General features: G+C 40.1%; 2 protein-coding genes across 2 annotated transcripts; both read right to left on the bottom strand.

Annotated features, from left to right (window-relative positions):
• Window positions 1–21: 21 nt before the first annotated feature.
• On the bottom strand, window positions 22–8,032 carry LOC139954122 (uncharacterized). The gene is made up of 3 exons (XM_071953790.1): window positions 7,847–8,032; window positions 7,025–7,086; window positions 22–6,452 (listed from the first exon to the last, which is right to left on the bottom strand). The coding sequence occupies exons 1-3, from the start codon at window positions 7,848–7,850 to the stop codon at window positions 6,207–6,209; spliced, it is 312 nt and encodes a 103-aa protein (XP_071809891.1). The 5' UTR covers window positions 7,851–8,032; the 3' UTR covers window positions 22–6,206.
• A 4,901-nt stretch (window positions 8,033–12,933) lies between these two features.
• Window positions 12,934–24,657, bottom strand: LOC139950098 (uncharacterized). The gene is made up of 6 exons (XM_071948730.1): window positions 24,586–24,657; window positions 22,730–22,986; window positions 22,399–22,573; window positions 21,672–21,777; window positions 19,319–21,193; window positions 12,934–18,062 (listed from the first exon to the last, which is right to left on the bottom strand). Exons 1-6 carry the CDS (start codon window positions 24,655–24,657, stop codon window positions 12,934–12,936), a joined length of 7,614 nt encoding a protein of 2,537 aa, XP_071804831.1.
• Window positions 24,658–26,694: the final 2,037 nt, after the last annotated feature.

Raw genomic sequence — 26,694 nt, 5'->3', positions numbered from 1 at the left:
CTGGTTTTCTTATTACGTTGCGAAGAAACACAGTCGGCCATGACTCCATAAAATGGCCGACCGTGTTAGTTTGTGGCGTAAAAGGAAAACTGCAATTACGAGTCATACTTGTGTGAATCATTATGTTCTACTTTTAAAACATCTTTCTAACCATATGCATTTCATAACAAACGGTTCCAAATGCTTTTCAAAGACCAACTCGTTCGGTTCAAGGCAATGTGTACCTTTAAAGGGTTTTGGTACTTTTTGTCAATCAATTTTGTTGCCCTGTCATGAATCCCTACTCACTGTGAGTAAAGATGTATTTAAAGCCATTGGACCCTTTCAGTAAACAGTGTTGCCCAAGGCCCACACTTTGTGTACCACAACTTCTACATCAAATAACAAACCTGTGAAAGTTTAGGCTCAATCGGTCATTGGAGTCGGGAGAAAACAACGGAAAAACCCACCCTTGTTTCCGCGCGTTTTGCCGTGTCATGACATGTGTTTAAAATAAATCCGTAATTAATTTATATTGTTTTCAGGTTTTGCTGTTTTCTCAAAAAGTAAGGCAATTCATGGAATAATATTTCAAGAGAAGTCTTTCACTATTGCCTTCTTTAAACCCTGTAAGTTGTGTTTAAATTTGTGAACTTTGTTTTTTTTTCTGAACCGAAAGGGTCCAACGGCTTTAATGTAATATACCTGTAGAAGTTTCAGCTTCATTAGTCGTCAAGTTTTTGAGAAAAAAAAGTGAAAACCACCGAGCAATGTTTTCAGCAGAGTAGTGTAAATCCGTTGTAGGTGCTAACATTTTTGTGAAATTGTTTTACTCGTTCCTCAAAAACTAAATCACACCAGCAAGAAATAATTTAGAGGAAGCTTTCTAACATCATTATCTTTAAACCGTGTAAGTTTAATGTAAACCTGTGGACATTTGTTTCGTACTACAAGACCCTTAAAAAGGTGGGTTAGGATTTTTTTAGGAAACTTTTTAAAGGGCACGTAGGCAGAGAGTAGGGGCACAAAGGCAAAGAGTAGGGGCATGTTGGCAAATTGCCTCTTTTGCCTCCATGTAGAATCAGGTTGGCTAGTTAGCATATTGTCTACCTACTCAGTATCACCAGTGGCGTAACCAGAAGGGGGTAAGGATGGTGGGAGCCCTCCTGCCCCGGTTAGAGCAAGGCCTGTATGCTTCGTTTTTGAAAGGGCAAGGTCACCAAGGCATTTTCTCCCTGGTAAAGGGCACCCTATGGAGAATTTGTAAATTTCTACTGGAGTATTTTACGGGCACCAAGGCAATGACCAGGGTGCATGGAGGCAATTGTCTTTGTTGCCTCCGTGAAGTGTCAGGCCTGATTAGATCCCTTACCCATTTAACGAGAGAAAACAAATGCACACAAGAACGATTATAGGATTTGAGGCATTGCATGGTGAGGTATCAATATACATTTGGTTTGCGGTAACACAATGTGTGTGTCTACTTGCCAGGTAGAGTTTGTACTGTCTTGCTTTATATTCTTCTACCGGAGAGATGATTTTCGGAATTTGGGAGCTTTCTCAGTTCTGAAAAGAAATGACTTGCTTTTAAAATACTACCTGGGTGTAATGTAGAAAATCAGCCGGGTCTACTACTTCGCTTTTAGTGGATCATTATTAACTTCACTACAGTGGGTTGAGTTCAGTAATGTTTGATACTTCACACGCCCAATCCCCACCCCCAAATTTTTGTTGTGTTTATTTATGGAATTCATTCATTTATTCATTCTGGTTGTGAACCAAAGGGTTATTATCAGAAAAGCGAACTTAAACACCGTACTAGCCAATAACCCTGTGGAGAGAAGACAATGCAGGAAGTTTCAGTTTTAGATGTTGGAGGAAAACCTAGGATAATTATTCAAGGGCTGGGGTGCAGTAGAACCCTCTCCCCCATGGCCCACTCTGACACCACACAAGGAAGAAAAAGAAATTGTCACTGTTTCCTACTTCCATCCCATACTAAAATGTCTGGTAACGCCACTGCATTGCACATTGGGCTCATTTACAGTGGAAGGATTTGTGTTTGTGAAATTTACAGACTTGTGTCAAATCAATTGTCTCTGACAGGATTTACTCTCAAGTAAAACTAAACAAATTAGTATCAATGTCGGATTTTGAAACTCTGCATGATGGAATCAGAGGAGTTTACGGTTACATCATGTGATTATCTCGTTTTGAGTAGTGTTGGTTCTGAAAAGAATCAATGGTTAACGACTAAAGTTTCGATCAGTATACTTCTCCAGGAGAAAAATAATAGTAATGTTTATGTCGTGTGCAATATTAAGAGGTAAACTGACGTTACAATAACCTTTCCATGTCGCATGATTCTGGCCCATGAAGCATTCCGAGTCTTGACATGTTAATATAATTATCAAGAGTTAAAGTCAGTAGACACATTGGTAATAACCTGGTACTCAAAATAGTTATTAGCATAAAACCTTATCTTGATAACGAGTAATGGGGAGCTATTGGTGGTATAAAACCTTGTGAAACACGGCTCTCTCTGAAGTAACGTAGTTTTCAAGAAGGACGTAAGTTTCAGCGCCTTGAGTACCTTGTTTGGTAGATACGTGCACTATATAAGACTTGGATATTATTATTACTATTATTTCGAGACCTCAGAATTAGATTTTGAGGTCTCGAAATCAAGCATCTACAAAAGCACACAACTTTGTGTGACGAGGGTGTTTTTTCTTTCATTATTATCTCGCAACTTTGGCGACCAATTGAGCTCAAATTTTCACAGGTTTGTTGTTTTATGCATATGTTGAGATACACCAAGTGAGAAGACTGGTCTTTGATAATTACCAATAGTGTCCAGTGTCTTTAAACTCCCACATAGAAAACATTGAATGTTCAGTTAGTAGGAGGGTGGGTTGATTGTGTATTATTGTGTAGATACTTTCTCTGAAGTGTAACCTATTGCAGGCTGGTATAGTTTATCATTCACTAAACCACAAAGTATTGTTGGTATTGTAAGTAGCATGTTTATAGGATTTGAGGCATGGCAGGGTGAGGTATCAATACATATACATGCATTTGGTTTGCGGTAACACCATGTGTGCGTCTACTTGCCAGATAGATTTTGTTCTTTAGAGAACTGTCTTGCGTTATAGTCTTCTAACTCGGAGTAGGTTTTTGTGAGACTTTTCAGCTCTGAAAAGAACTGTCCTGCTTTTTAACTACTACCTGGGCGGAATGTAGGAAATCAGCCGGGAGTACTGGTACTACTCTTAGTTTATAACGTAGAGGGTCATTGCTAACTTTACTACTATGGTTCTTAATTGGTCCCAATGTTTCGACTAGCTTGCTCTAGTCATCGTCAGGGGACTGACCTTATCAGGTTTTGCCCAGTGATAAGCCAGCCGGATCAGTTGGCTTGTCATTTCACTGGTCATTCTTCAGGGTTGTTACTAGTCCATATTTTATGTTAAAGCCATTGGCAGTTTCGGGACAAAAAAAAAAGTTCACAGAGATACAAATAACCTACAGGGTTAACAGAAGGTAATGGTGAAAGACCTCCTTGAAATATTATTCCATGAATTGCTTTACTTTTTGAGAAAACATAACAATATCAATTCTCGATATCGAGAATTACGGATTTATTTTAACACATGTCATGACACGGCGAAACGTGCGTTAACAAGGGTGGGTTTTTCCCGTTATTTTCTCCTGACTCCGATGACCTTTTGAGGCTTAATTTTCACAGGTTTGTTATTTTATATAAAAGGGTGGGGGTGGGGGTATTATTATAATAAATCTCCAACCACCAAGTAGATTTACAGATGGCGTTACTGAAATCCAAGTAAATGTATACTGCTATAATGAATTACTCACCGAGGGTTCAGTTTCGTAGAGCTGCTTAAGCAAACAAAATAAGCTTACCACACACAATTATGCTTACCAGAATAAGGTTACCAGCCAACATACTTTATAACATGTACTATTTATGACTGGTATCCTGCTCACATACGCTAAGCAGGAATTGTTAAGAAATATTTTTTCTGCTTAAGCAGCTCTATGAAATTGGGCCCACTTTGTATATTTGTAAACAATGTGAATAAACTAGATAGACAAAGCTTAAATTTCTATTCAGATTTGTTATTTATTTGTAAGTAGCTATAGTGGTATTACAACATAAATAAACTTTTATTTCTCAGTTGTTTACAAACTCTAAATAGTCGGTGACAGAATGTTTAATCTAATCGTTATTAATTTGAAAGCATAATTTGTAAAATGACTTACTATCACAAGGTTGTGATTTCACAACGACTCACAGTTTCTTGATTTGTACAACTCATAATTATAGACGTTAAACCAATGTTTGTATGAGAGAGATTGGCTCTATCTCCTTGTGAGAGTTCCCTTGATTGGAAGATCATCCAAACAAACAACTAAGGCATTGCCTACAGCACAAGCCCTGGGGCAATACCAGAAATTTCATACACCTAATGGGAGCGTTTTCAAAATTCAAAATGGTAGGAATGATCCAATCGGATCCGATACAGGGTGCATTCGATTAGCTTTCCTGGGTCGACCCCGGTCTGCCCGCAGTACGTTCAAATAGCTTCGACTTCATTCCAGGGGCTCACCTGGGTCAGCCACAAGTGCCCTGCTTGTGGAGTGGGTCACTTGGGGGCTTGCCCCAGGTGCATGACGACACCACAAGAGGGCGAGTGATCGTTCCGATTAACTCTTGTCAGGGGCTCACCCGAATGAGCACCGCAAGGTCAACACAGGGAAGCTAATCGAACGCGTGCTCATGGACCAATCCATTGGACCGTAAGAACTTTTTAAAATGCTCAAATTCACTTGTGTAGGATTGCTCCCGTACTGCAATGCAATGGCGGTCCAATGGATTGCAGGAAAATGTTCTTTTGTGCCTAGAACTGAAACCCACATTTTAAGACGCTCCCTTATGAGGCGACCATTTTGTTTGGCCTCATAAGTCAACTAGAGGCTGGCAGTGAATGTACTATTAATCTTTTTTTGGAAAGAATAAATAGAAAAATATACTTTCCAACTTCATCGTGACAATTTAATTGTCCATTTCCAAAAAGTACTTGACTAAAATATATAACATACAACGATCATAAAACAAGTTTATATTTGAATTGTTAATTTGGATTTAGGGTGGCAGTCAATACTGTTCAGTGACAAAACAGAGAGGCTGTCGACATAGGGCTAAAAAGCTCAGTTAGTAGACCTTTTAGGTCCTTGGTTCAAATCCTGCTCTTGTTAATTGTTTTTGCTCAACCCCAAACCATTTCAAATTTACCCAGTCAGTTACCCTTGTGGTTTATTATTTGATTACTAATTGTAAGATTGCCTGCCCTTCATAGATACATGTATAACTAAATAATAATCAACCTTGATTTGATCTGATATTGTTACAAATAACATGATCGGAATTTAAGGTGGATTTTTGACTGCCGACAAGGAACAAGTTTTAAATACTATGGCACACTTTAAGTAAACACCCTACCCACGTGAGTGTCCTTTACAAATCTAACAGGAGCACTGCTTACCCAGACGCTTTTGTAAAGCATCATGGATCCCTCATAGATCTCGAGTACGATCTCTACTTTTAATGTTTTTTGTTCCAGTCTTCCATCTTCTTCTCGTAAGTTTAATCAATCTTGATTTGATCTGATTTTGTTACAAATAATTTGATCGGATTTTAAGGGGGATCTTTGACTGTCGACAAAGAAGAAGTTTTAAACTTGTACAAAATACTACAAAACACTTGAAGTAAACACCCTACCCACGTGACAGTGTCCTTTACAAATCTAATGGGAGCACTGCTTATCCGGACACTTTTGTAAAGCGTCATGGATCCCTCGTAGATCTCGAGTCCGATCTCTACTTTAAATGTTTCTTGTTCCTGTCCTCCATCTTCTTGTAAATATAATCAATCTTGATTTGATCTGATTTTGTTGCAAATAGTTTGATCGGAATTTTAAGATGGTTTAGACTGCTGACAATGAAGAAGTTTTAAACTTGTACAAAATACTACGACACACTTAAAGTAAACATCCTACCCACGTGACAGTGTCCTTCATAAATCTAACAGGAGCACTGCTTACCCTGACACTTTTGTAAAGCGTCACCCAGACGCTTTTGTAAAGCGTCACCCACGCTTTTGTAAAGCACCGGAGTTTAATCCCTTGTGGATCGGGTTCCGATCTCTACTTTAAATGTTTTTTGTTCCAGTCTTCCATCTTCTTCTCGTATTCTTTCTTGAGTGTCGCAGCTTGCGTGATGTACGGTTCTTTGTCATCGTCGGTCATGCTTCTCCATCTCTCGCCAGCCAGCGTCGGAATCTTCTGTCCGGTCTTCAGTTTGTCCTTCATCTCGATCCTGAAGTCGGCCAGGAAAGCGAAGTAGGCAGTGTACGGGCGCTTGGGTTTCTCTACCTGCTCGGCTTCTCCATCCTGTTATGAGTTTAAAAAAAACAATTAAGGAGAGTGGACCTGGTATAATGTTTGTAGAAACTGCAAGGATGGATTGGACATTGGCTAGCTTTGCCTTGGTGTTGTGTTTTGTTGTAGAAAATTTCTATGAGAATTAGTGTACATTATTGGACCACATATAGGCCATTATGCCCTGAAGGGCCTTTATGCACTGCGAGGCCATATCATGGGTAGCAGCTGATGGGTCATTATACACTAACACTGCTAAAGGCCATCATTACTGTACGTTCAGCATGGCCTTTTACAGACTGTAAGACTATAAGGGCACTTATGGGCTGCAGGGCAAATATGCACTGCAGGGCCATATCATGAGTACCACTATCAGTTGTTGGGTAGGGCCAATGTAAACTGGTAGACTATTAGTAGGGCCACTATGCACTGCAGGGCCATTAATGAGTAGAGGTAAGAGTTGCCCTACAAGGTCATTATACAATCCCTGCCCTCGCCCATTGTATACTGACCCATGGGCAGGGCCATTATGCACTGCAGTGCCATTCTACAACCCCCTGCCCTCACCCCATGTGTATACTGACCTCAACCTCTGGTTCGGGTGCCTCAGCTGCCACAACTTTCTTTGCACGCTTTGCCTTTGATGCTGTTAGGGTAACAAGAAATATTAAACACATTTAATTCAAGAAGTTTGCATTATAGCATTGTTCGTGAGTGCTTCTGATTGGGCCTAGTCTTTGTATGTAGTTATATCGGTACTTGTTGCAGTTTATTTTGATTTTATAAATACTGTAAATTATGACCAACAAGTAGTGCCATAGCTAAAATAAATTGGCATTGTAAATGTGGAGCTCCTTGTTTTATCTTGGATAAATTTACAATTTTTGTTAACATTTTTTGTATCAGTGGCCGAGGCTGGGTTGGGCACCATTTCTTTCAAAGCCAAATAAAAATCATCAATAAAAACAACTAAATTAAATAGAAAAAATCACAAGAGGGCGCTAGTCAAAATAATGCTGCTTTTTTTTTTAGTCACATGGCATACATGGCCTAATTAATATTGGATTTGGCGGGTGACATTCATTGTTCAAGCTGAATTCTTCACAAAAGGGGATTCATAAAAGAGGATTTAAATAAACACTGGTCTATCTTGTTGCAGCATCGTTTAGAAATCTTCAGTTTGGTAGCAGTATTAAAAGGAAGAACTGCAAACGATTATATAGAACGTTTGGTCGTAGAATTTGTTTTTCCCAAAATGATTTTTATTTTTTTAGGAAGCATTCACTTTCTGTTTGTCTTACTATTCACAAATGTAAGTCTAAACTCTGATTATCCTTTAGTTGTTACAGTCTTCACTACTTGTCACTACTGCATTTGCAGCAAAGTCCAACATAAACGTAACTTACCCATGCTGAATTCAACTGTGAAAGGGAAGAAGAGCTGGTCGAAATCAGCGAGTCCGTGTTAGCTGTTTTGTGTGTATTTGGGTTGTAGTGATTTTCAGTGTGTGCCGTTCGTTGGATCTGCTGGGGGACGCTACACAATCGAGCTAACAAAGATCCTGCGTGCCACCCAATGACAGAAAGCTAAAAGGCAACAAAGAGCTGTTTTTACAATAGCGCCCTCTGTTGATCGTGCTGTGAAATGACAGTTGTGACAGGTGGTGTGGGCGGAACCGATAAAGGGGGGGGGGGGTAGCGGATAGTGTTGAAGGGCATGTGGGATGTGTGCCCCCTTGTTTGTTAACATCAAACCGTGGTATTGTTTGTATGACCTAGACCATGGCTAGACCCAGAAATACTAACATAGAAAAACTTTGTAACAAAGAAACCAACTTTTACAGGCAACTTTACTAATAGACTGAGGCAACCAACATTATTATTTTTTCATTTTGTACTGCATGATGTTGCAAAAGAAACTTGTCACAGGGAGGATCGAGTCACCTGTCTGTAGGACTGTAACATTATTTGCACGGGTGATTTTTTTCCACAAAAAAACGCGGGGTGGGGAGGGGGGGGGGTTATACGCGAACGCGCTACTGAACTACATGGTGTTGCTCGAGATTTAAACAAGCTTGTTCCCATTAGTTGACAAATAAAAAGCCTACAGTGTTCTCCATGGTCATATATGCCCAGTCATTGATGATGAGCTGTTCTTATTAATTGCATCCGAGATAGTCCGCTGTAGTCTGGTCCCCATTACAAAATGGTATGTCCATGATGCTAAGAAGCGTATCATTTCGCAAAACTAAAAAAGGTGCTATGAAGCGCTCAGCCAATCAGTTTTACACATAGAGCTAGCTATATAATAAGTTCTTTTATATAGCTCTATGGTTTTACACCATATATTATAAATACCTTCTATAATAAATACGTTCTGTAATACATATTATACATACCATCTGTCAACAAAAATTCTGACCACTATAAAAACATTGAATCTGCATCTTTAATCAACACTATCAAATGCCATAAAAAACATGTGCTACAAGAATGACTATAGATAATAGTAAACTTGCTGGTACTACAAACCGTGTAAAACTCTCTAGAGGGGAGTGTTGGCTCTTTGCTCTGAAAGAGAGCTGGTTTGGTCTCGAACAGTCGTCTTCAGGAGAAAACTGTACACACAGGAACAGACCGATTGCACTACCAACCAATGTTTACATGTGATCATGTGATCTATAGTGGGTATATAGAAAAACCCAGCTACATGTACACAGTAAAGACATGGGAAGACTCGTACCGATTGACCATAATTGGTTGTGTTTTCAATAAATAACAATTATAACGAAAAACGGAGCCTTTTTTATATAAAGTTGAATATTGTGACATTGATTTAAATCACATTTGCTGTTTGATGTACCCGGCCCAGTATTCTACTACAAAAGAGGTTTCTTTTGAGAGTATGGTTAGACTACGTAAATTACTGAGGTTTGAGGGAGCTCACGCGTGGATTTTGCGTTGTGCACGGCGTGAAGTTGGGCTGTGATGAAGGAGATCGCGAATGTCCGACTCGTAGCTGACAGCTACCCCTTCTAATGAAACATTTTGAGGGTGAAATCAAAGGGATTTGCAGCTTCTTAATGAGATTTTTATTGAAAATATTGGCATCAAAATCATTTCAATGAGGGCACTGTAAAACCACACTTTCCGTGCACAAACACATGACATCTTGTGAAAACTCTCTTGGAATTTCCTATTTGGTGGAACTGTGTTTACCCATTACTGGCATTGTTCAGCAGCCACCGGCATGTTACATACTCTGGAATATTCTTCAGTGATTTCGAGAATTTAGTCCCTTTTTTTGCCAAAAATTGCAACAGTAATCATGTCTTTTGAACACACGCCTTGTTTGTTTACATCCAATACCCACTATAGATCACGTGACGCACGGGGCGCAATCGGTCTATTGACTCCAAAATAATTGTGAAAGTGGTAGACGCATTAGGCACTGTGTTTCACACACATTGTAAGTTCAAAACTAATTTTCATGGACTAAAAACACATGATTGTGTACTTATACATTTATTTGGTACTCAGTAGAAAACAGTATTAATCATGTACTGCATGTACAATTTTCTTATGGGCAATGAACCGATCCGGCCTGTCAATCAAACTGTGCACGTTCACCCATTTGACCAATCACAGCAATGATTGTGGTCGGACAAACTCGGTCATGCGTGCGCGTATATTTGGCACGCGCGGCAGAATCATGCAGAATGTCATTGGGAGTGCTCGTACACACGTGTCTTGCTCACGTGCGCGGTGGGTGGAGCTTAGTGGAAAGCCGGAACGGTCCATTCTGTCAGTCGCATGACACTTTTCTGTGTCATGTCTTGATCTTGGTGCTTGTAGTTTCATGTGTGATATTAATTCTTTCCACTAAGTTTATAAACTGATTTGTACTTGACACCCAAGGCTTTGAGTTGATGATATTAGAAATGTGGGCTTTGAGCTCTGGATGTTATAGCGTTGTAAAAAGCGGTCAGTCGCTTCACACAAAAATCACATGGACAAAATGCACTAGTCACAAATCAAAAGTTTCCTTTTTAACTAAAAAACTTAATTGACTACATGCAACACACAACTCTTATACATGAGTATCCAACAGGATACTTGTAAATGGTAGGCAACTTGAACTTTTAGGTATAGATGGCAAAACCATGGTAAGTCGCATTACGGTCAGTCGCATTGCAGTTTTACAGTCAACTTAGACAACCTACATGGAGCTCAAGCTGAGTTCTTATTTGGCAAAATTTGGTTCATTCCTTGTCAACAACTAAAAAAATTAATTTATTTCATATGTTATCTATAATTTCTAAGTGGAAAGAAAAATGTTTAAAATGTTTAACCCGTCCCTAATAAAGCTTGCATAAATTAATACGGGTTACTCGAACATGCAACTTTTCGCACCCTTGCATGATTTTACAAAGCACAAAAATTCATCTTAAAGACATTATACACTATTGTTTATGACCCAGTTAGCCAAAAGCCAAAAATCTCACTAGGTGACAAGCAATGGAGAGCTGTTATGATAGTATAAAACATTGTGAAAAACAGCTCCCTCTGAGAATTAACGTGTTTTTTGAGAAAGAGGTAATTTCTTACTCAAGAAGCCTTTGATTATGCAACCGAAAGCGCACAAAAATTATGCAACAGGGGTGTTTTTCCTTTCATTATTCTCTTCCAATTTCGACCAATTGAGTCCAACTTTCACAGATTAGTTTTTTATGAAAATATGGTGGGATACACCAAGTGAGAATGGTCATGGACCATTCATAAGGTGTCCAGTGCCTTTATATTGTGACACCACATTTCGCTCCATTGGCAATTACGATTAAAGGCAGTGGACACTATTGGTAATTACTCAAATTGATTGTTAGAATATAACTTTACTTGGTAACGAGTAACGGAGAGCTGTTGATAGCATAACACATTGTGAGAAACGGCTCCCTCTGAAGTAAAGTATAGTTTTCGAGAATAAAGTAATTTTCCACGAACTTGATTTCGGGACCTCAGATCTAGATTTTAAGGTCCCGAAATCAAGCACATGAATGCACACAAGTCAGTGACAAGGGCGTTTTTCTTCCATTATTATCTCGCAACTTCGACGACCAATTGAGTTCTAATTTTCACAGGTTTGTTATTTTGTGCATATGTTAAGATACATCAAGTGAGAAGACTGGTCTTTGACAATTACCAATAGTGTCCAGTGTCTTTAACAAACATCTTAGGATTATTAGCTCTTTTTGAAAACTGAACCAAGGTGTCTCAGAAATCAGTGGACCACTAAATGTGTCAACTAGGCACTCCTCTCGCAATACACTTGTGTGGATTTAAGAATACATGTAGTCTTATCTCGAGTCAGGACAAGTTACTCGTCCTAACACAGGACTATAGCCTTAATTTTTAAATATCTCCCGACTAGTGCCAAGTTCTTTGTAGACTTGACTCAAGTCCCAATCCCGTGCCATCCCCAGGAAACTACTGTTTTGTGATGCTCTGCATTCCCCAACATGTTCCGCATTCTCGGGACCACATTTTGACGGCGATGACTAGCGCGCACTGTACTATGCTACGGGTTGTTTCATAGTAAGTTGGGGCGATAGCTTAGGGACCTCTGACACGAGAATAGGACTTGAATCAAGTCTAAGTTCTTTGTGAAATCAGTCCCATGACACTCCTCTCTCAACACTCCTGGACAAGAACACCCAACCCACTTTAGAGGTGGAGCACTTTATGCGAACCTTCGCCCAGGAGTAAAACTCTCAGGTGACCTGAAGGATGGTTGGTATTGGATTGAACCAGCTTCACCCAGTCACTCATATGCCGAACAATGAAAAAACAATCATTTACTTTATAATAATGATACTAACAATAAAACACAGCATTTTTAAAGCGCACTTTATCTGTAAAACGTTCAAAGGCGCTGGTCAAGAACAAGAAGAAAATTTCACCCAATAGCTTTATATAGGCTAATCTGAAGAGATGGGTTTGAGAGGATGTTGGATTCGTAAGATGTGTGTCCTTGAAATGTTGAGGCAGTGATTTCCAGAGGCGGGGTGAAGGGTTACTGAATGCCCATCCCCATAGCTGGATAAATATGCATGATGAAGATGCTCTCTGATGCTTTCTGAATCAATTTCCGGGTCAACTTTTTATGAGGCAATGGCATTTAGAGCTTGAATTGTTTTTCTCTTGTAAATTCTCGACTATTTTTGTCTTGAAGAAGGGAAGCATGCAGGCGCTCGGGGCAAAGGACAACATTTTTTCACATTATTTAAATTTTACGTTGCTTTTCATAGACACCGTTTTAGTGAAAGTTTCTGATGAATGACTAACAAAATTAAATTCAGAATGGAGTACTTTGTAATGCTAGGTGGCAGCAGTTCCATTATTTATGTAGTTCTGAGCATGCGCACAGCAAGAACAATACATTCATCTGGCAAGTCTGCAGGCAACAGCGCGCTGCAGCGTCCCAAAAAGTTGCATAATTAGAGTTCCACTTCGATTGATTCGGCTAAGTTTTCTTTGATTGTAGTAATGCTTTCTCTACCTTCGCATTGATAACACTGTTTCAAACAAAGCTTATCCAGGTACTTCAAATTATACAAATCAACAGCATCAGGTTGACCGTGCTGGTAATTCATAGAAAGATCCAAGTCCCTTAATGTGGTCATTTCATTTACTGATTTGAAGATAGCAGTCAAATCGTCACCATTCAGACCGCTTTCACGTAAGCTCAACTTCCCAAGTTGTGTCATACTCTTCAAATGAACCATGGATGAGCCGGTTAGATTACGGTTGTTGGACAGGTCCAACTCGACCAAGCTCGGCATGGCAGCAACATAAACCATATCTGCATCTCTCAGTGAGGAACAACACAAGCTTAGTTTCTTCAGATGCATCATCTTTCTGAGATGTCTCCACGCCTGAGAACCCTCAATTTTTGAACCGTCACAGCCAAGAGAAAGTTCTTTCAAGTTTGGCATTTTACCGATGGATTTAGCAACCTTCTTCAATTCTTCACGTGAGTTGACCCGTAAGGCAAGCATGTTTAAGTGGACCATTAAATGGAGATTAGACCAAACATTGATGCGTATGTTTTCCGCTGTCCAAGACAGACACAGATCTTGCAGTGCGGGCATAGCACTTACAGACTCGATGATGTTTTCAATGTCGCCTCCCACCAATTTACAAGATTCCAACTTAAGACTCTGGAGATGTTCCATGTTGCGTAAGTCTAACCAACAGGCGTCTGAATCACCAAGGGTTGAGTTGAGTGAGAGATCCAACTTAATCAAGTTAGGCATGGTGGCTACTGCATCAGCAATGTATTCTACATCTTCTCCAATTAAGGAACAATCGTGTAGAATCAACTCTTTAATGTGTACCATTCTGCTTAAGTATCGTGCCCACGTAGAAGCACAGCCACCAAGTGACCAGTTTTCTGAAAGAACCAGCTCGACCAACTCGGGCATGCGGCTTAACGATTTTGCCACGGGTTTCACATCGCAGCTTTGCAGTGACAATCTAACTAGTTTAAGTTTCTGAAGTTTCTTCAATTTGTGGATGTGTTTGGCCCAGATATGACCAGATCCACCAAGGCCCTCACTGTATGAGAAATTCACTTTAGTCAAGTTGGGGATAGAACTACATGACAACAAAACTTGTTTGAGATCTTCTGCAGTCAGTGTGTTGGCGCTAAAGTCAAACTTCTGGAGATGCTGCAAGTGTTCCAAAGACGGGCACCAATCTGCGGCCGAGCCTCGAAGATTTCTGTTTTTATTCAGATGCAATTTTACGACGTCATTTCTTTTTCCCATCGCCTCCAAAATACGAGCAATTTGCCTCGGAGATAGAAAGCATTGCCTTAAGTCCAAGACCATGCCAGTAAAACCATGCCCTGTTTGCCTAAAACAAAACCTTCTGCAACATTCTTCTCTGTAGTGATAACGGCCCCTTAAGGGATCCACTTCATTGTCAAAAGAAAAAAAACATTCGCGTTGTTCCATACCGCTGCTGGATATAGCCGCTTCGGTAACATCTTCACCGGTTAAAGAACAATTGTCTACCGTAAGCCATTTAAGGTTGCTCAGTTTTCTCAAGGATAATGCCCATGATCTGGTTGAACCACTCAGAGTGGAATTCATTGAAAGGTCTAACTGTGTTATGTTATCACACAGCGAAGGAGCCATGTTCTTTACGTCTTCACCTGTCAGTCTACAAGAGCTCATATTGAGGTTTCGGAGGTGCTTCATTTGCTTCAAATATCTGTACCATAAGCTTGCCGAGCCGCCGAGAACGTGGTTATCTGAGAGGTCCAACTCGACAACAGACGGCATGCTACTTAAGCACTTTGCAACGTGTCTGATATACTTGCCTCGGTTGGAATTCTTGTTCAGACTCAACCGATTTAAGTGTGTAAGTTCTTTCAGATAAGGGGCCCATATGGCAGCTTGAGTCTCCCCCATGACATTGCTCACATCTGTGAGTTTCAACTCAACCAGGTCACTCCTTTTACCCATTGCCTTCAACAGATCTGCCAGGTCTCTCCCAGTTAATGAAGAACACCCATTCACGTGCACGGTCGTGCCACTTGTTGTCTTCTTAACGTCTAGCATGCCAGTGTGACATGTCTCAAGACTCACCATATCAAGAACTGATGGGACAAGACTTTTTAAATCTTGCGGCTGAAACTTACAACCTGTCAGTTTGAGCGTTTGGAGGTTGGTCAGGTGTTTGAGATGATAGGACCACAATGTTGCCGAACAACTCAGTTGATCGTTTTCGGAGAGGTCTACCTCAACCAACTGATCAAGCTTCCCAAGTGACACCAGCAAGTGCTCCATGTCTTGGCCCTTCAAGCAGCACTTTTTAAAGAATACCTTCTGGAGGCGTTTCAACTTCTTCAGTTGACGACACCATACCACCGCATCACCACCCAACGTTTGGTTCTCTGACAGATCCAGTTGCACCAGTTTTGTTGCGTCACAAATCGACTTCGCAATGTGTTTGATGTTCCTGCTCTTCAAAGAGCATCCTTTGAGACTCAACTTGCTGAGGTTTTTCACAAGCGGCAAAGAAGAAGACCACATCTTTGTCTGTAGGATCCCTGGGGCATATCCGGAACCAGACACTTCGACATAAGCACATTTTGTGTTTTCCAGTGCTTTCAAAGCAATGGATGTATCTTCACCAGTCAGAGGTTTCTTTAAATCAAGCCTAATGTGATTGTGACAAAGTTGAATAATACTGAACATCCTTGATACACACTCTTCGATAGAAGGAAGACAACACACTAAATCTCTCAGATGTGGTAAGTCACTTCTTTGTATGTTACAACCACCTAATGCCAAACTATTCAGTTTTGTCATACATTTTAAAGTGGGGGACCATAACTCTGCAGAGCCCCCTAGTTCATTGTTACCTGTCAAGTTCAGTTCCAACAAGCTGCTTGCATCCACGTACTTCACATCTGTACCTGTCAACGCACAGTAACCCAAGCCCAGCTTCTGCAGACGTTTCAATCGGTTAAGATAAGGAGCCCACAGTCTTGCTGTTTCGCACAACCCTTTATTCTTGGAGAGGTTCAGATCAATGATGGTGCTGCTCACTGCTACAACAATATGTCCGGCGTCGACACCTCTTAAACGACAGTCACTCAAGTCAAGCTGCTGCAGTTGTTGCATTTGTTGCAAGTGAGGGCCAAATAATAATGCAGAGTTGCCGAATTCGTTTCCAGACAACAACAGCGTTACCAAGTTGGTCATCTCACGCAGCAGCAAGTCCATGTCATTACCTCTCATCAGACATTCACACATGTCTAATATCTCAAGACGTTTTAGGCATTTTGATTTGGACGGCAATGTATTTGCGGAACCACTCAGCATTTCGTTCCCTTTAACCTCAAGTTGGACCAATTCGTCTGCGTTCTCAAGCGACGATACAATATATTTAAAGTTGCTCGCCGTTAACGAGCAGCTGTATAGTTTCAATGATTTGATATTTGTCATTCTTTCCAACACATGTCCGAAACGTTCGTCAAAGCTTTTTAAGTCACATTGATGTAACCTAATTTCCTCGACTTCGGGAAGGTAATGGTTTCCATTGCCGTCTGAGTCAACACGTACATGCTCCAGAAAGTATATAAATGCGTTAACGAAGTCTTTGCCACACCAATTAAATTGTAATCGGTCATCGCCAATTACTGACCAGATCAATTTCTCAGATGGAATGAAATTTGATTGACACTCAAAATAACAAGAAAAAAGCAACCACCTCAAGTCTGTACAAAAATAGTACAAATACTTATGTACGATCCGCAAAATTATAACTGTGCATGCCTCATTGTCTCCACAACAAAATCGTAGCAAATAGTCCAGATCTGTAATGTTGCCCTTTTTTTGGTCTATCTTATCAACCACTCTTTGCAACTCTTCATCACCAGTTCGCTGAAGATGTTGGAAGAAAATTGCCGCGCAGTACTCCTGAAAAGTTTTGTGAATGAACATGAGACTGTTATGGGTATCGAGCTGCTTCATGACCCGCTGGCTGCTAAGTATACCTGCACTGATGGCAAGAGAAAGAACACCACTTTTAAAAAGATTCTCCGGAAAGGAAAGAATCTGCTTCGGTGCGAGCAAACCATCTAATGCTACCTTTCCGATTTCTAAAATCAGGTTTGACATATCTTCTGGTGTACTGTCTGCCTTTCGCATGAATATGTACCTCATCGCTTCTCTGTAGAGTGATGACATGGTTTCGGGGAGCCTGCTTTCCTCTCGCCATAGAATACACATTAAGAGCAAGAGCATAGGGCTATTTGCCAAATCAAAGAGAGCAGTGGAGGAAAAAATAATCTCCAAAAGCCCCCGGGCCTTTTCAGGATCTGCCGAGTAAAATTTGAACACATATTGCATAATGCATTCTTTACTGAATCCAAGAACCGTTACCCGCGTAACGGGTTCTTCAATCAGGATTCTACTCACTAGTTTGTCATTATGCGAGGGCCGCGTTGTTACGATGACGCTAAATTCTGCGCCTTCCCTTCTGTTTAGGATTTTCAAAATGGAACCAAATTCGCACTCATTGAGCGAGGTGGTTATCAGCTCATCGAAACCATCAAGAAGAATCAGAACCTGGTCTGGATTCGTATTGATGTAGGAGCTCAACGCAGCCTTCTCGATGCAAGTTTCGTCTAGGATCTGATCAAAAACAGCATCGAGAAAATGAGAGGTTTGCTCAAGTGCGTGCATTTTCAGGACAAAGACAAGTTTGTACTCTCCAAGTTTCTTGCATGAACCCATCGCCCAATCGTACGCCATTTTGTCAACCAGGGTGGACTTTCCCAAACCAGCCGTGCCAGTCAGAACCATACGTTTAATTAGAAAGCCCTCTCTTGACTTGCGGAAAATCTCCTCGTAGGATTTTATCTTGCCCTCGTCGCGCTTGTCTGTTTTGTTTAACTCAAGTTCCGTGTAGATGTCCATGATGTGCATTTTATCGTCACTCACCCATGGAATGAGCTGAACGAAACCCCCTCTGCTTATGTAAGCCGTCTTTAGAGCCTTCTCTGCCATATCAGCAACTCTGCGATCGTGTGCTTCTCCTGTGGCTCTACCTAATGAATACAACAGACAAACAAACAATCAAACACACAGATGTATAGTTGGTCTTACCTTCAATGTCACGTCTCTCAAGGTCAGCTTTCTTTAAATCTTTAAAGACACCGGACACTATTGGTAATTACTCAAAATAATTATTAGCATAAAAACTTACTTGGTAACTTCGACGACGAATTGAGATAAAATTTTCACAGGTTGGTTATTTTTTGCATATGTTGAGATACACCAACTGTAAAGGCTAGTCGTTGACAATTACCAACCGTGTCCAGTGTCTTTGAAGACACCGGACACTATTGGTAATTACTCAAAATAATTATTAGCATAAAAACTTACTTGGTAAATTCGACAGCAATTGAGCTCAAATTTTCACAGGTTGGTTATTTTATGCATATGTTGAGATACACACACTGTGCGTTGTGCGTTGACAATTACCAACCGTGTCTAGTGTCTAGTGTCTATTGGATAATTACTCAAACTAATTATCAGCATAAAAACTTACTTAGTAATGAGCAATGGAGAGCTGTTGATAGTATAAAACATTGTGAGTAATGTGAAGTAACGTAGTTTATGAGAAAGAAGTAATTTACCACGAATTTGATTTTGAGACCTCAAAATTAGATTTTGAGGTCCCGAAATCAAGCGTCTGAAAGCACACAACTTCGTGTGACAATGGTGTTTTTTATTCCATTATTATCTCGCAACTTCGACAACCAATTGAGTTCAAATTGTCACAGGTTTGTTATTTTTGCATATGTTGAGATACACCATCATCATTGGTTGGCTAATTGATTGGATATAATAGGTAAATCAAAACTTAAAATGATGTCTTATTTTATTGTGCACTCTCTAAAAAATTCAAACTCTGGTGTTTCTGATCAGCAGAGTGTGGGTTCGAATCCCCAGCCGTGACACGTGCCTTAAGCAAGACACTTAACCAATGCTTCGTCCTTCGGATGGGACGTAAAGCCGTTGGTCCCATGTGTTGTGTAACGCATGTAAAATAACCCAGTGCACTTTTCGAAAAGAGAAGGGGTTCGCCCCGGTGTTCTTGGCGGTGGCTGCTGTATGCGCCGTAGCACCTTGTAAACTATTATAAGGTGCTAAATAATTGGGTCTCAAAATTAATCACTGCAGTTAGCTATCTTTGTATTATACTCAGCGCATTGAGTACCTTGTTTGGTAGATATGTGCACTAATAAGACTTCGATATTATATTGTACATTCTCTAAAGAAAGTTATCAACAGTACATACCTGTACCGTAATGTATTGAGCTCCCAGTGCATGGCCCAACAAAGATAGGGCTCTTGTTGGCTCCGTGGATTTGAAGAGTTTGAATTTTATTGATACTGTTTCCAAATTGTTGCCGGCTCATCTTCGGTTTCATATAAGATGTCTTGTTTGGTTCCTGATTAGATGTCTTCTTCGGTTCCTCCTTCGATGTCTTCTTCGGTTTCTCTTTAGATGTCTTCTTCATTTTCTCATAAGATGTCGTCTTTGGGTCTTCATTAGATGTCTTCTTTGGTTCTTCATTAGATGTCTTATTAGATTCCTTTTTAGATGTCTTCTTCGGTCCCTCATTACTCTTTGGTTCGTTACTAGATGCCTTCTTTAGTTCATCATTTATAGGTGTCTTCATCGGTTCTGCATTCGATGTCTTCTTCGATTTCTCATTAGATGTCTTCTTAGGTTCCTCATTAGATGTCTTCTCACTAGATGTGTTCTTTGGTTCATCATTTATAGGTGTCTTCATCGGTTCTGCATTCGATGTCTTGTTTGAATCATTCTTCAGTTCCTTACTAGATGACTTCTTCGGTTCCTTATTAAAAGTCTTCTTCGGTTCTTCATTAGATGTCTTCTTCGGTTCTTCATTAGATGTCTTCTTCGGTTCCTCATTAGATGTCTTCTTCCGTTCCGCGTTAGATGTCTTCTTTAATTCCTCATTAGATGCCTTCTTCGGTTCCTTATTAGATGTCTTCTTCGGTTTCTTATAAGATGTCTTCTTTGCTTCCACATTAGATGTCCTATTCGGTTCCTCATTACATGTCTGCTTCCCACGGTTACAACGACTAGTTAAGAGGTGACGCGTTGCATGTTGCCTGATATCTTTAGTCTCAGACTGTCGATCTTCTCCAAGTAAAACACGAGGGGGTTGAGTCGGGTCGGTTCGACTTTCAATCGATTCACTCTGATTTTCCTGAAGAGGGGATTTTTTATGACGTCTCTTTCTTGTTCTTTTACGAGTCTTCTTGCTGTCTCCTGCTCTGCATGTAGTAATATCCAAGGACTTCTCTGAGTCGATCTGTCTGTCGACTTGTGCAGCTTGCATCTTGGTTGCCTCTTTACCACACTTGCTCTTTCTTCTACACTTCCTTAAGAAGGGGTCTGCGGTTGATGAAGAGCTGGAGGAATAAAGGTCTTGTTTTCTGGATGCATCTTGCGGCTCGTGACATTCGATTTCCTTTCTACTTTTCTTAGGGATGGCTCCTGAAGCCGAAGTCAAAGCAGGTGCATTGGCTCTCTCTGCAGAAACACGCTGGCTTTTGAGTTCGTCTTGAGATGGAGTTGTTTTACGTCTTCTCTTCCTTCCTCTCGGTTTCTTGGAGATATTTTCTGATGCAGAAGTCACGCACGGCTCAATTTCAGTACTTTTCTGAAAACCTTTCCCGGGAAATCGAATAGATTGCTCTAAGTTATCTTTCTGCTCGGCAGGTCTTGTGGATTCATTATGGTGTTGGGATGATCTACTCGTTCCTTTCCTGCCTTTGGATTTTTTGGAGTTGTTCGATGAGGCAGGGGAAGCACTCCTTGATTTCATAGTTTCTTCTTGCCTCTCATGAGAGTCACTGTGTGCTCTGGGTTCGACGTCTTGAAAGGATGTCCTCCCCGGTTCATTTGTCTTCCTTCTTTTTTCCTCACCGCTGTCTCCTGTTTCGTTAGGGGAAGGAGGACTGAGTGAAAGTTTCGAGCCGTCTCGCTTCCTGCTCCTGCGGGTGGCCTTCTTACGAGAAGTTGGCTTGTGTATAGCTTGTGGTACTGTATGAAGATTAACATTTTCTTTGACAGTGGTGTACATTGCTTCGATCATTTCCCTTGGCGTTGGCGATGTCTCGTTGTTTTTCTTGTGACCTGTTTATAAACAAAATACTCTTTGAACTGTCTGAAGTGCGATGTACAAACGATAATGTCTACTTGAAAAAGGGTGATCAATTCATGCGCCAGTGGCTAAAGGCAGTGGACACTATTGGTAATATTACTCAGAATAATTTTTAGCAATAAACCTTCCTTGGTAACGGGCAATGGAGAGCTGTTGATAGTATAAAACAATGTGAGAAATAGCTCCCTCTGAAGTAACATAGTTTTTTAGAAAGAGGTAATTTCTCACTTAAACAATAAAATACTTTAGGACCTTTTTGTTGAGGCATCTGAAAGCACACAAATTTGTATTTGTGCAACAGGGGTGTTTTTCTTTCATCATTCTCTCTTGCAACTTCGATGACGAATTCAGTCAAAATTTGTTATTTTATACACATGTTGGGATACAACAAGTGCGTTGGTCTTTTGACAATATTATTATTATGTCCAGTGGCTTTAGTAATTGGTTTACCTGAATGTTTCTTTTTAGTGCCACCCATTAAGCCAGCAACAAGCTGCAAGTCTAGGTTGGTGTCTTGCTGAATACCGTAGTCCCGAAGGGAGACTCTGTCACAAAGCTGTTTAGGAGGGGGGGGGGGAAGATTCACAGCATTATAACAGGCAGGACTAGAAGAAGAAATTGTAGTTGTTTTATTTCAGGATGATATCTAGATTGTAGGTTCAGACTTCAGGTTGAATTAATCCATAGTAGTACCCACAGAACGCAAAGCAGAGAATGTTAAATGAAGGTTTGGTAATTACTTAACATAATTGTTACCATAAAAACTTACTTGGTAACAAGCAATGGAAAGCTGTTGATAGTATAAAACATTGTGAGAAACGGCTCCCTTTATAGTAATGTAGTTTCCGAGAAAGAAGTAATTTTCGACGAATTCCGCGGAGGGGATCGACCATTACGAAGAAAGGCTGTAGACAATGGTCCCCACAAATAATCCCATGAGCCAGAGGCTGAAATTTCATAAAGGCATTATCACAAATATAAAACAAAATGTTACCTAGGCAACCTCTTGATGGCTTTATTTGAATAAAATGTACAGCAGTGTTTTGACAAGGGAGACAAGCAGCCCAATACAACGGCTGTTTGAGTATGCACAACTCGTTTTACACTCTCTGAACAGATACAAGGGCCTAAAAAATAATACTGTCTAAACAGCCGTTTACATGATTTATGTTCGTACCTCTAAGCCTTTCCTAGTGACAAGATGCTGTTTCTTTTGTGGGATGCCTAGTTTTTCTTGGATTATTTCTTTTAAGCCTAAGATGGAAGTTGAAGGATGAAGTTGTAGGCAGAGGGTCTCCTTCACTGAATTCGAAATGAATATCTGGATCTGCCGTTCCTTGACTTGAAACAAACTGAAACAAAAGTTAAAAATAAAACGTTTTTAAGTTGCAAAAAGAGGCTACAGAATACACAAGCCATAATTTTTTAGTAAAAAAAACCCCAATCGGTTTTTGTTTATAGAGTCAAGGAAATCATTTTGGTGTTAAAGTACTTTGTCCACGGATTACCTCCTGCTTGGGCCTTCCTGTGTGACTTCAAGCAGGGCGTGGTCAGACGCTGGGAGTTCCTCCCTCTTGTCAAGATTTGTTGATGCCCTTCCTTCAGTTTTCCTCGTTGTAAATGCAGACAGAAATGCGTTTCTCTTCGATTTCCGGATGCTTCTTTTCCTCGGGACCGCCTTCGATAGAGAGTGGTCATAGTTGACTCTTGCAGCCCTCTTAGCATCTTTGAAATCCTTGAGGGTCAGCAGAGGTCTAAGGAATTCCTTTTACGAGAGAGAGATAATGAAATAAACGTTTTTGATGATGGTTTCATGTTTAATAGTCTAAACTGTGCCCCTGTCCTTATCCGCAAGGATGATAATAGTCTTAATGACACGTCGTTAGGCGCTACCTATGTGTTACAAACACACATTCTGCCGCTTATGCAACAGTCACAGACGGTCATTGCATTCATGCAACGGTCGTAGGTAGGCGCGTGGCAGGGTACCACATGCTGGGATCGAGGATGAGTGTACCGTCCCCGTAGCAGCACCGCGCTTAACAATATTGCAGACTTGATTTCAAGACTAGGATAAAGACAGTTCCTTGGTTTTCAAAACCAGTGATTTCATTGGATACAATGATGTCATTGGATAAACGTACAGTGAAAAATTGCTTTACATATCTGTGTTTTGATTGGTCTGGGGGTGATTTGGGTGCAGCTGAAAAACATCACCTCGGACCATAGAGCTATTAGCTCTATGCCTCGGACCAATCAAAACACATAATAATGGAAAGCTCATTTTCAGTCGTCTGCATGCAGTGTCCACATAGTGTACATGAACTTGATTGTAAATGTTGGTATGTAGGATTCGACTGAGTGTGACATTACAATGTGAAAGTAATGTAGGTGAACAATTACCATTTTCATATCACCATGGCCTTGTATACATCACTGAGGAGCATCACTGCTCCCGGCTAAGAGTTACTTTTGTTTTTCCATGACCTGCTAAAGAAAGCATGTTTGTTAATAACGTCACCATGATATTTTATTCAGTTATTGAAATCATAAAACTGACATACGCTGATTTTCAAGACCTTTGTGAATTCAGCAAAAAATAATTCAGCATTAAAATGCCAGTTTCGGAACCGTAAAATCAGTAGTACAAAAAGGCAGGACCAATGTGTATGTTCATACATGCATACATACATTGCAGTGACCTTCGTACAGTAAGTTATGTTATACTATAAAAGGAAAGGTGAGGGGGGGGGGGGGTTCTGTGGCGAACAGACTTCGCAAAACTGAACATTACTGACCACAATTTCTTGATCTTAGTTACTAATACATAAAGGCTGTGGACACTATTGGTAATTACTGAAAATAGTTATTAGCATAAAACCTAACTTGGTGACGATGAGTAATGGGGAGAGGTTGATGGTATAATAAAACATTGTGAGAAACGGCTCCCTCTGAAGTAATGCAGTTTTCGAAAAAGAAACAATTTTCCACGAATTTTATTTCGAGACCTCAGAAATATATTTTGAGGTCTCAAAATCAAGCGTCTAACAGCACACAACTTCGTGTGACAAGGGTGTTTTTTCTTTCATTATTATCTCGCAACTTCAACGACCAAGTGAGCTCAAATTTTCACAGGTTTGTTATTACATGCACATGTTGAGATACACCAAGTGAGAAGACTGGTCTTTTACAAATACCAATATAAAAGACTTCGCAAAACTGATGAACATTATTGACCTCGATTTCTTGATATAACATCATAAATGAGATTCGTGGACCTGGCTTGATAAACAAAAAATGACATGCGCTGGGAGTTTTGTTTTAATTTATAATTTGTTTGGTGCCAGTACACTCTGGTACTTACCTTTACAGCAAATCGTCCATGGTGCTGGAGAATGTCCGCCACATTTCCTTCGGTTAAAGGCAGCGCGGCCATGATGGCACCAATAAACGGCTGTTTGTATAATGTTTTTAGTCCCGATTTTAGCTTACATTCTCACTGGTGTTGCTCTATACGGCATGTAGATATCGAACCTTTTGTGTAGCATAAAATAGACTGCTTTCCGAACAGTTACAATTGGTCAAACACTACAATATTACAGCTATAATCTTTCATGCTCACTTAATTATGTCCACTAGTATTGTATTGAACATGGCTACACCCACCACGTATGGAACTTATCTTAGCTATTTATGTCATGTGAAAGCAAATAACCAATCGAACCCACACACTGAACCACGTCATCAAGGTCAATGTTAATCAAGCTGAAAATGCATTTGCTTTTAGTATTTTCATTCTACACTTGCAATAACAAGCTGAGCATACTGTGCACAGGAGAGAGCGGTTTGAATGCTTCCCACGCATTTCATTCACAATATAACGTCATGGTTGATTTTGCCATTGTTCGTGGTGGCACATTTTCAAAGCCACCTAAATATTCACTTGGCATGCACAATTCCTACCAAAAAATCGACAATTAATGTTATTCGTAAAGCCAACTTCACAGGAAAATCTTTTCCTTATATAATGACAGTAACTGTTGCTGTTGATGATGTTGGTTGTTGTTGCTGACACCTTGTTTGCCCTTGACACCTCTTAATAAGTAGGCTCCTACCTTAAAGGCAGTGGACACTATTGGTAATTACTCAAAATAATTATTAGCATAAAACCTTTCTTGGTGACAAGTAATGGGGAGAGGTTGGTGGTATAAAACATTGTGAGAAACAGCTCCCTCTGAAGTGCCATAGTTTTGGAGAAAGAAGTAATTTTCTACGAAATTGATTTCGAGACTTAGAACTTGAGGTCTCGAAATCAACCATCTATAAACGCACACAACTTCATGTGACAAGGGTGTTTTCTTCTTTTATTATTATCTCGCAACTTTGATGACCGATTGAGCTCAAATTTTCACAGGTTTGTTATTTAATGCATATGTTGAAATACACCAACTGTGAATGCTAGTCTTTGACAATTACCAATAGTGTCCACTGCCTTGAAATGCGTTTAAATTTGACTTATAAACTCTTATGGAAAGCCCTTTGCAAGGGCTCCACTGAGTTAATTTTTATTTTTTTTATTTTTGTATGTGCCATAAACCTACGCGACGGTAGCGGCAAATGGTTCCACAAATTTAAAGACACTGGACATTATCCTCACGGTGTATCTCAGCATATTATGCATAAAATAACATTTACTCGTCAAACTTGCGGGATAATAATGAAAGAAAAAACACCATTGCCACACGAAGTTGTGTGCTTCAGAACTGATGCTTGATTTCGAGACCTTACAATTTAAATCTGAGGTCTCGAAATCAAATTTTATGATAACAATTATTTGGAGTAATTACCAATAGTGTCCAGTGCCTAAAATATGATAAAGAAGTAAAAACTCAAGACAGCACTAATAGCGAACTAGGACGCATGATTGAGTGATTTATAGCAACTGATTATCGCACACTAAGCCGCTTTTCACTGCCACGGTACTGCAGCCACTCTCTGAGCACGCTAACCATCTCCAATCATAACAATTCCTTACAGGCATTTCCTAATTACCAACTGTGCAAGCTGCGCTGATTAGTGGGGTGTCAATATCTCCCTTGAGTTTGCCGCAAACCCCTATATTATCACCTGTCCTTATAGTTGTAGTCAGAGCAGATTTCTTTGTGATGCACCCAGCAACTTCAACTTCACCCTCAACCATGTCAACACCTTTAGTAGTCTGTGTTTTTCCTTCTTCATCATCAACAAGAACCTGTAAACTTGAACTCTGAAATTTGTTAGGTCGGTATTTACTTTGATTTCTATATTATTTTACAGTTTCGAGCAATGTGCCCTTTGTTACCACATACAAAACATTCCCTATCTTTATCAACAAACCCAGGTTTACTAGGAGTCCTAGGTTCATAGTCTCTAGTCTTACTAGCCTTAGTGTCACTAGTTTATACTCTAGGATGGTCATAAGCTATCTTAGGAT

Source organism: Asterias amurensis, chromosome 2 (assembly GCF_032118995.1).
Source record: "Asterias amurensis chromosome 2, ASM3211899v1".
NCBI lineage: Eukaryota > Metazoa > Echinodermata > Asteroidea > Forcipulatida > Asteriidae > Asterias > Asterias amurensis.
This window is presented reverse-complemented; position numbering and strand designations above follow the sequence as displayed.

Excerpts from the sequence above, each read along its gene's own strand:
- LOC139954122 (XM_071953790.1), bottom strand. Across the intron at positions 6,453-7,024 it reads CACCCGAACCAGAGGTTGAG|GATGGAGAAGCCGAGCAGGT; the intron begins GTCAGTATACAC and ends AACTCATAACAG.
- LOC139950098 (XM_071948730.1), bottom strand. The coding sequence starts at position 24,657 with ATGGCCGCGCTGCCTTTAACCGAAGGAAATGTGGCGGACATTCTCCAG. Across the intron at positions 22,574-22,729 it reads CAGGAAGGCCCAAGCAGGAG|TTTGTTTCAAGTCAAGGAAC; the intron begins GTAATCCGTGGA and ends CTTTTGTTTCAG. Across the intron at positions 21,194-21,671 it reads CACTAAAAAGAAACATTCAG|GTCACAAGAAAAACAACGAG; the intron begins GTAAACCAATTA and ends GTTTATAAACAG.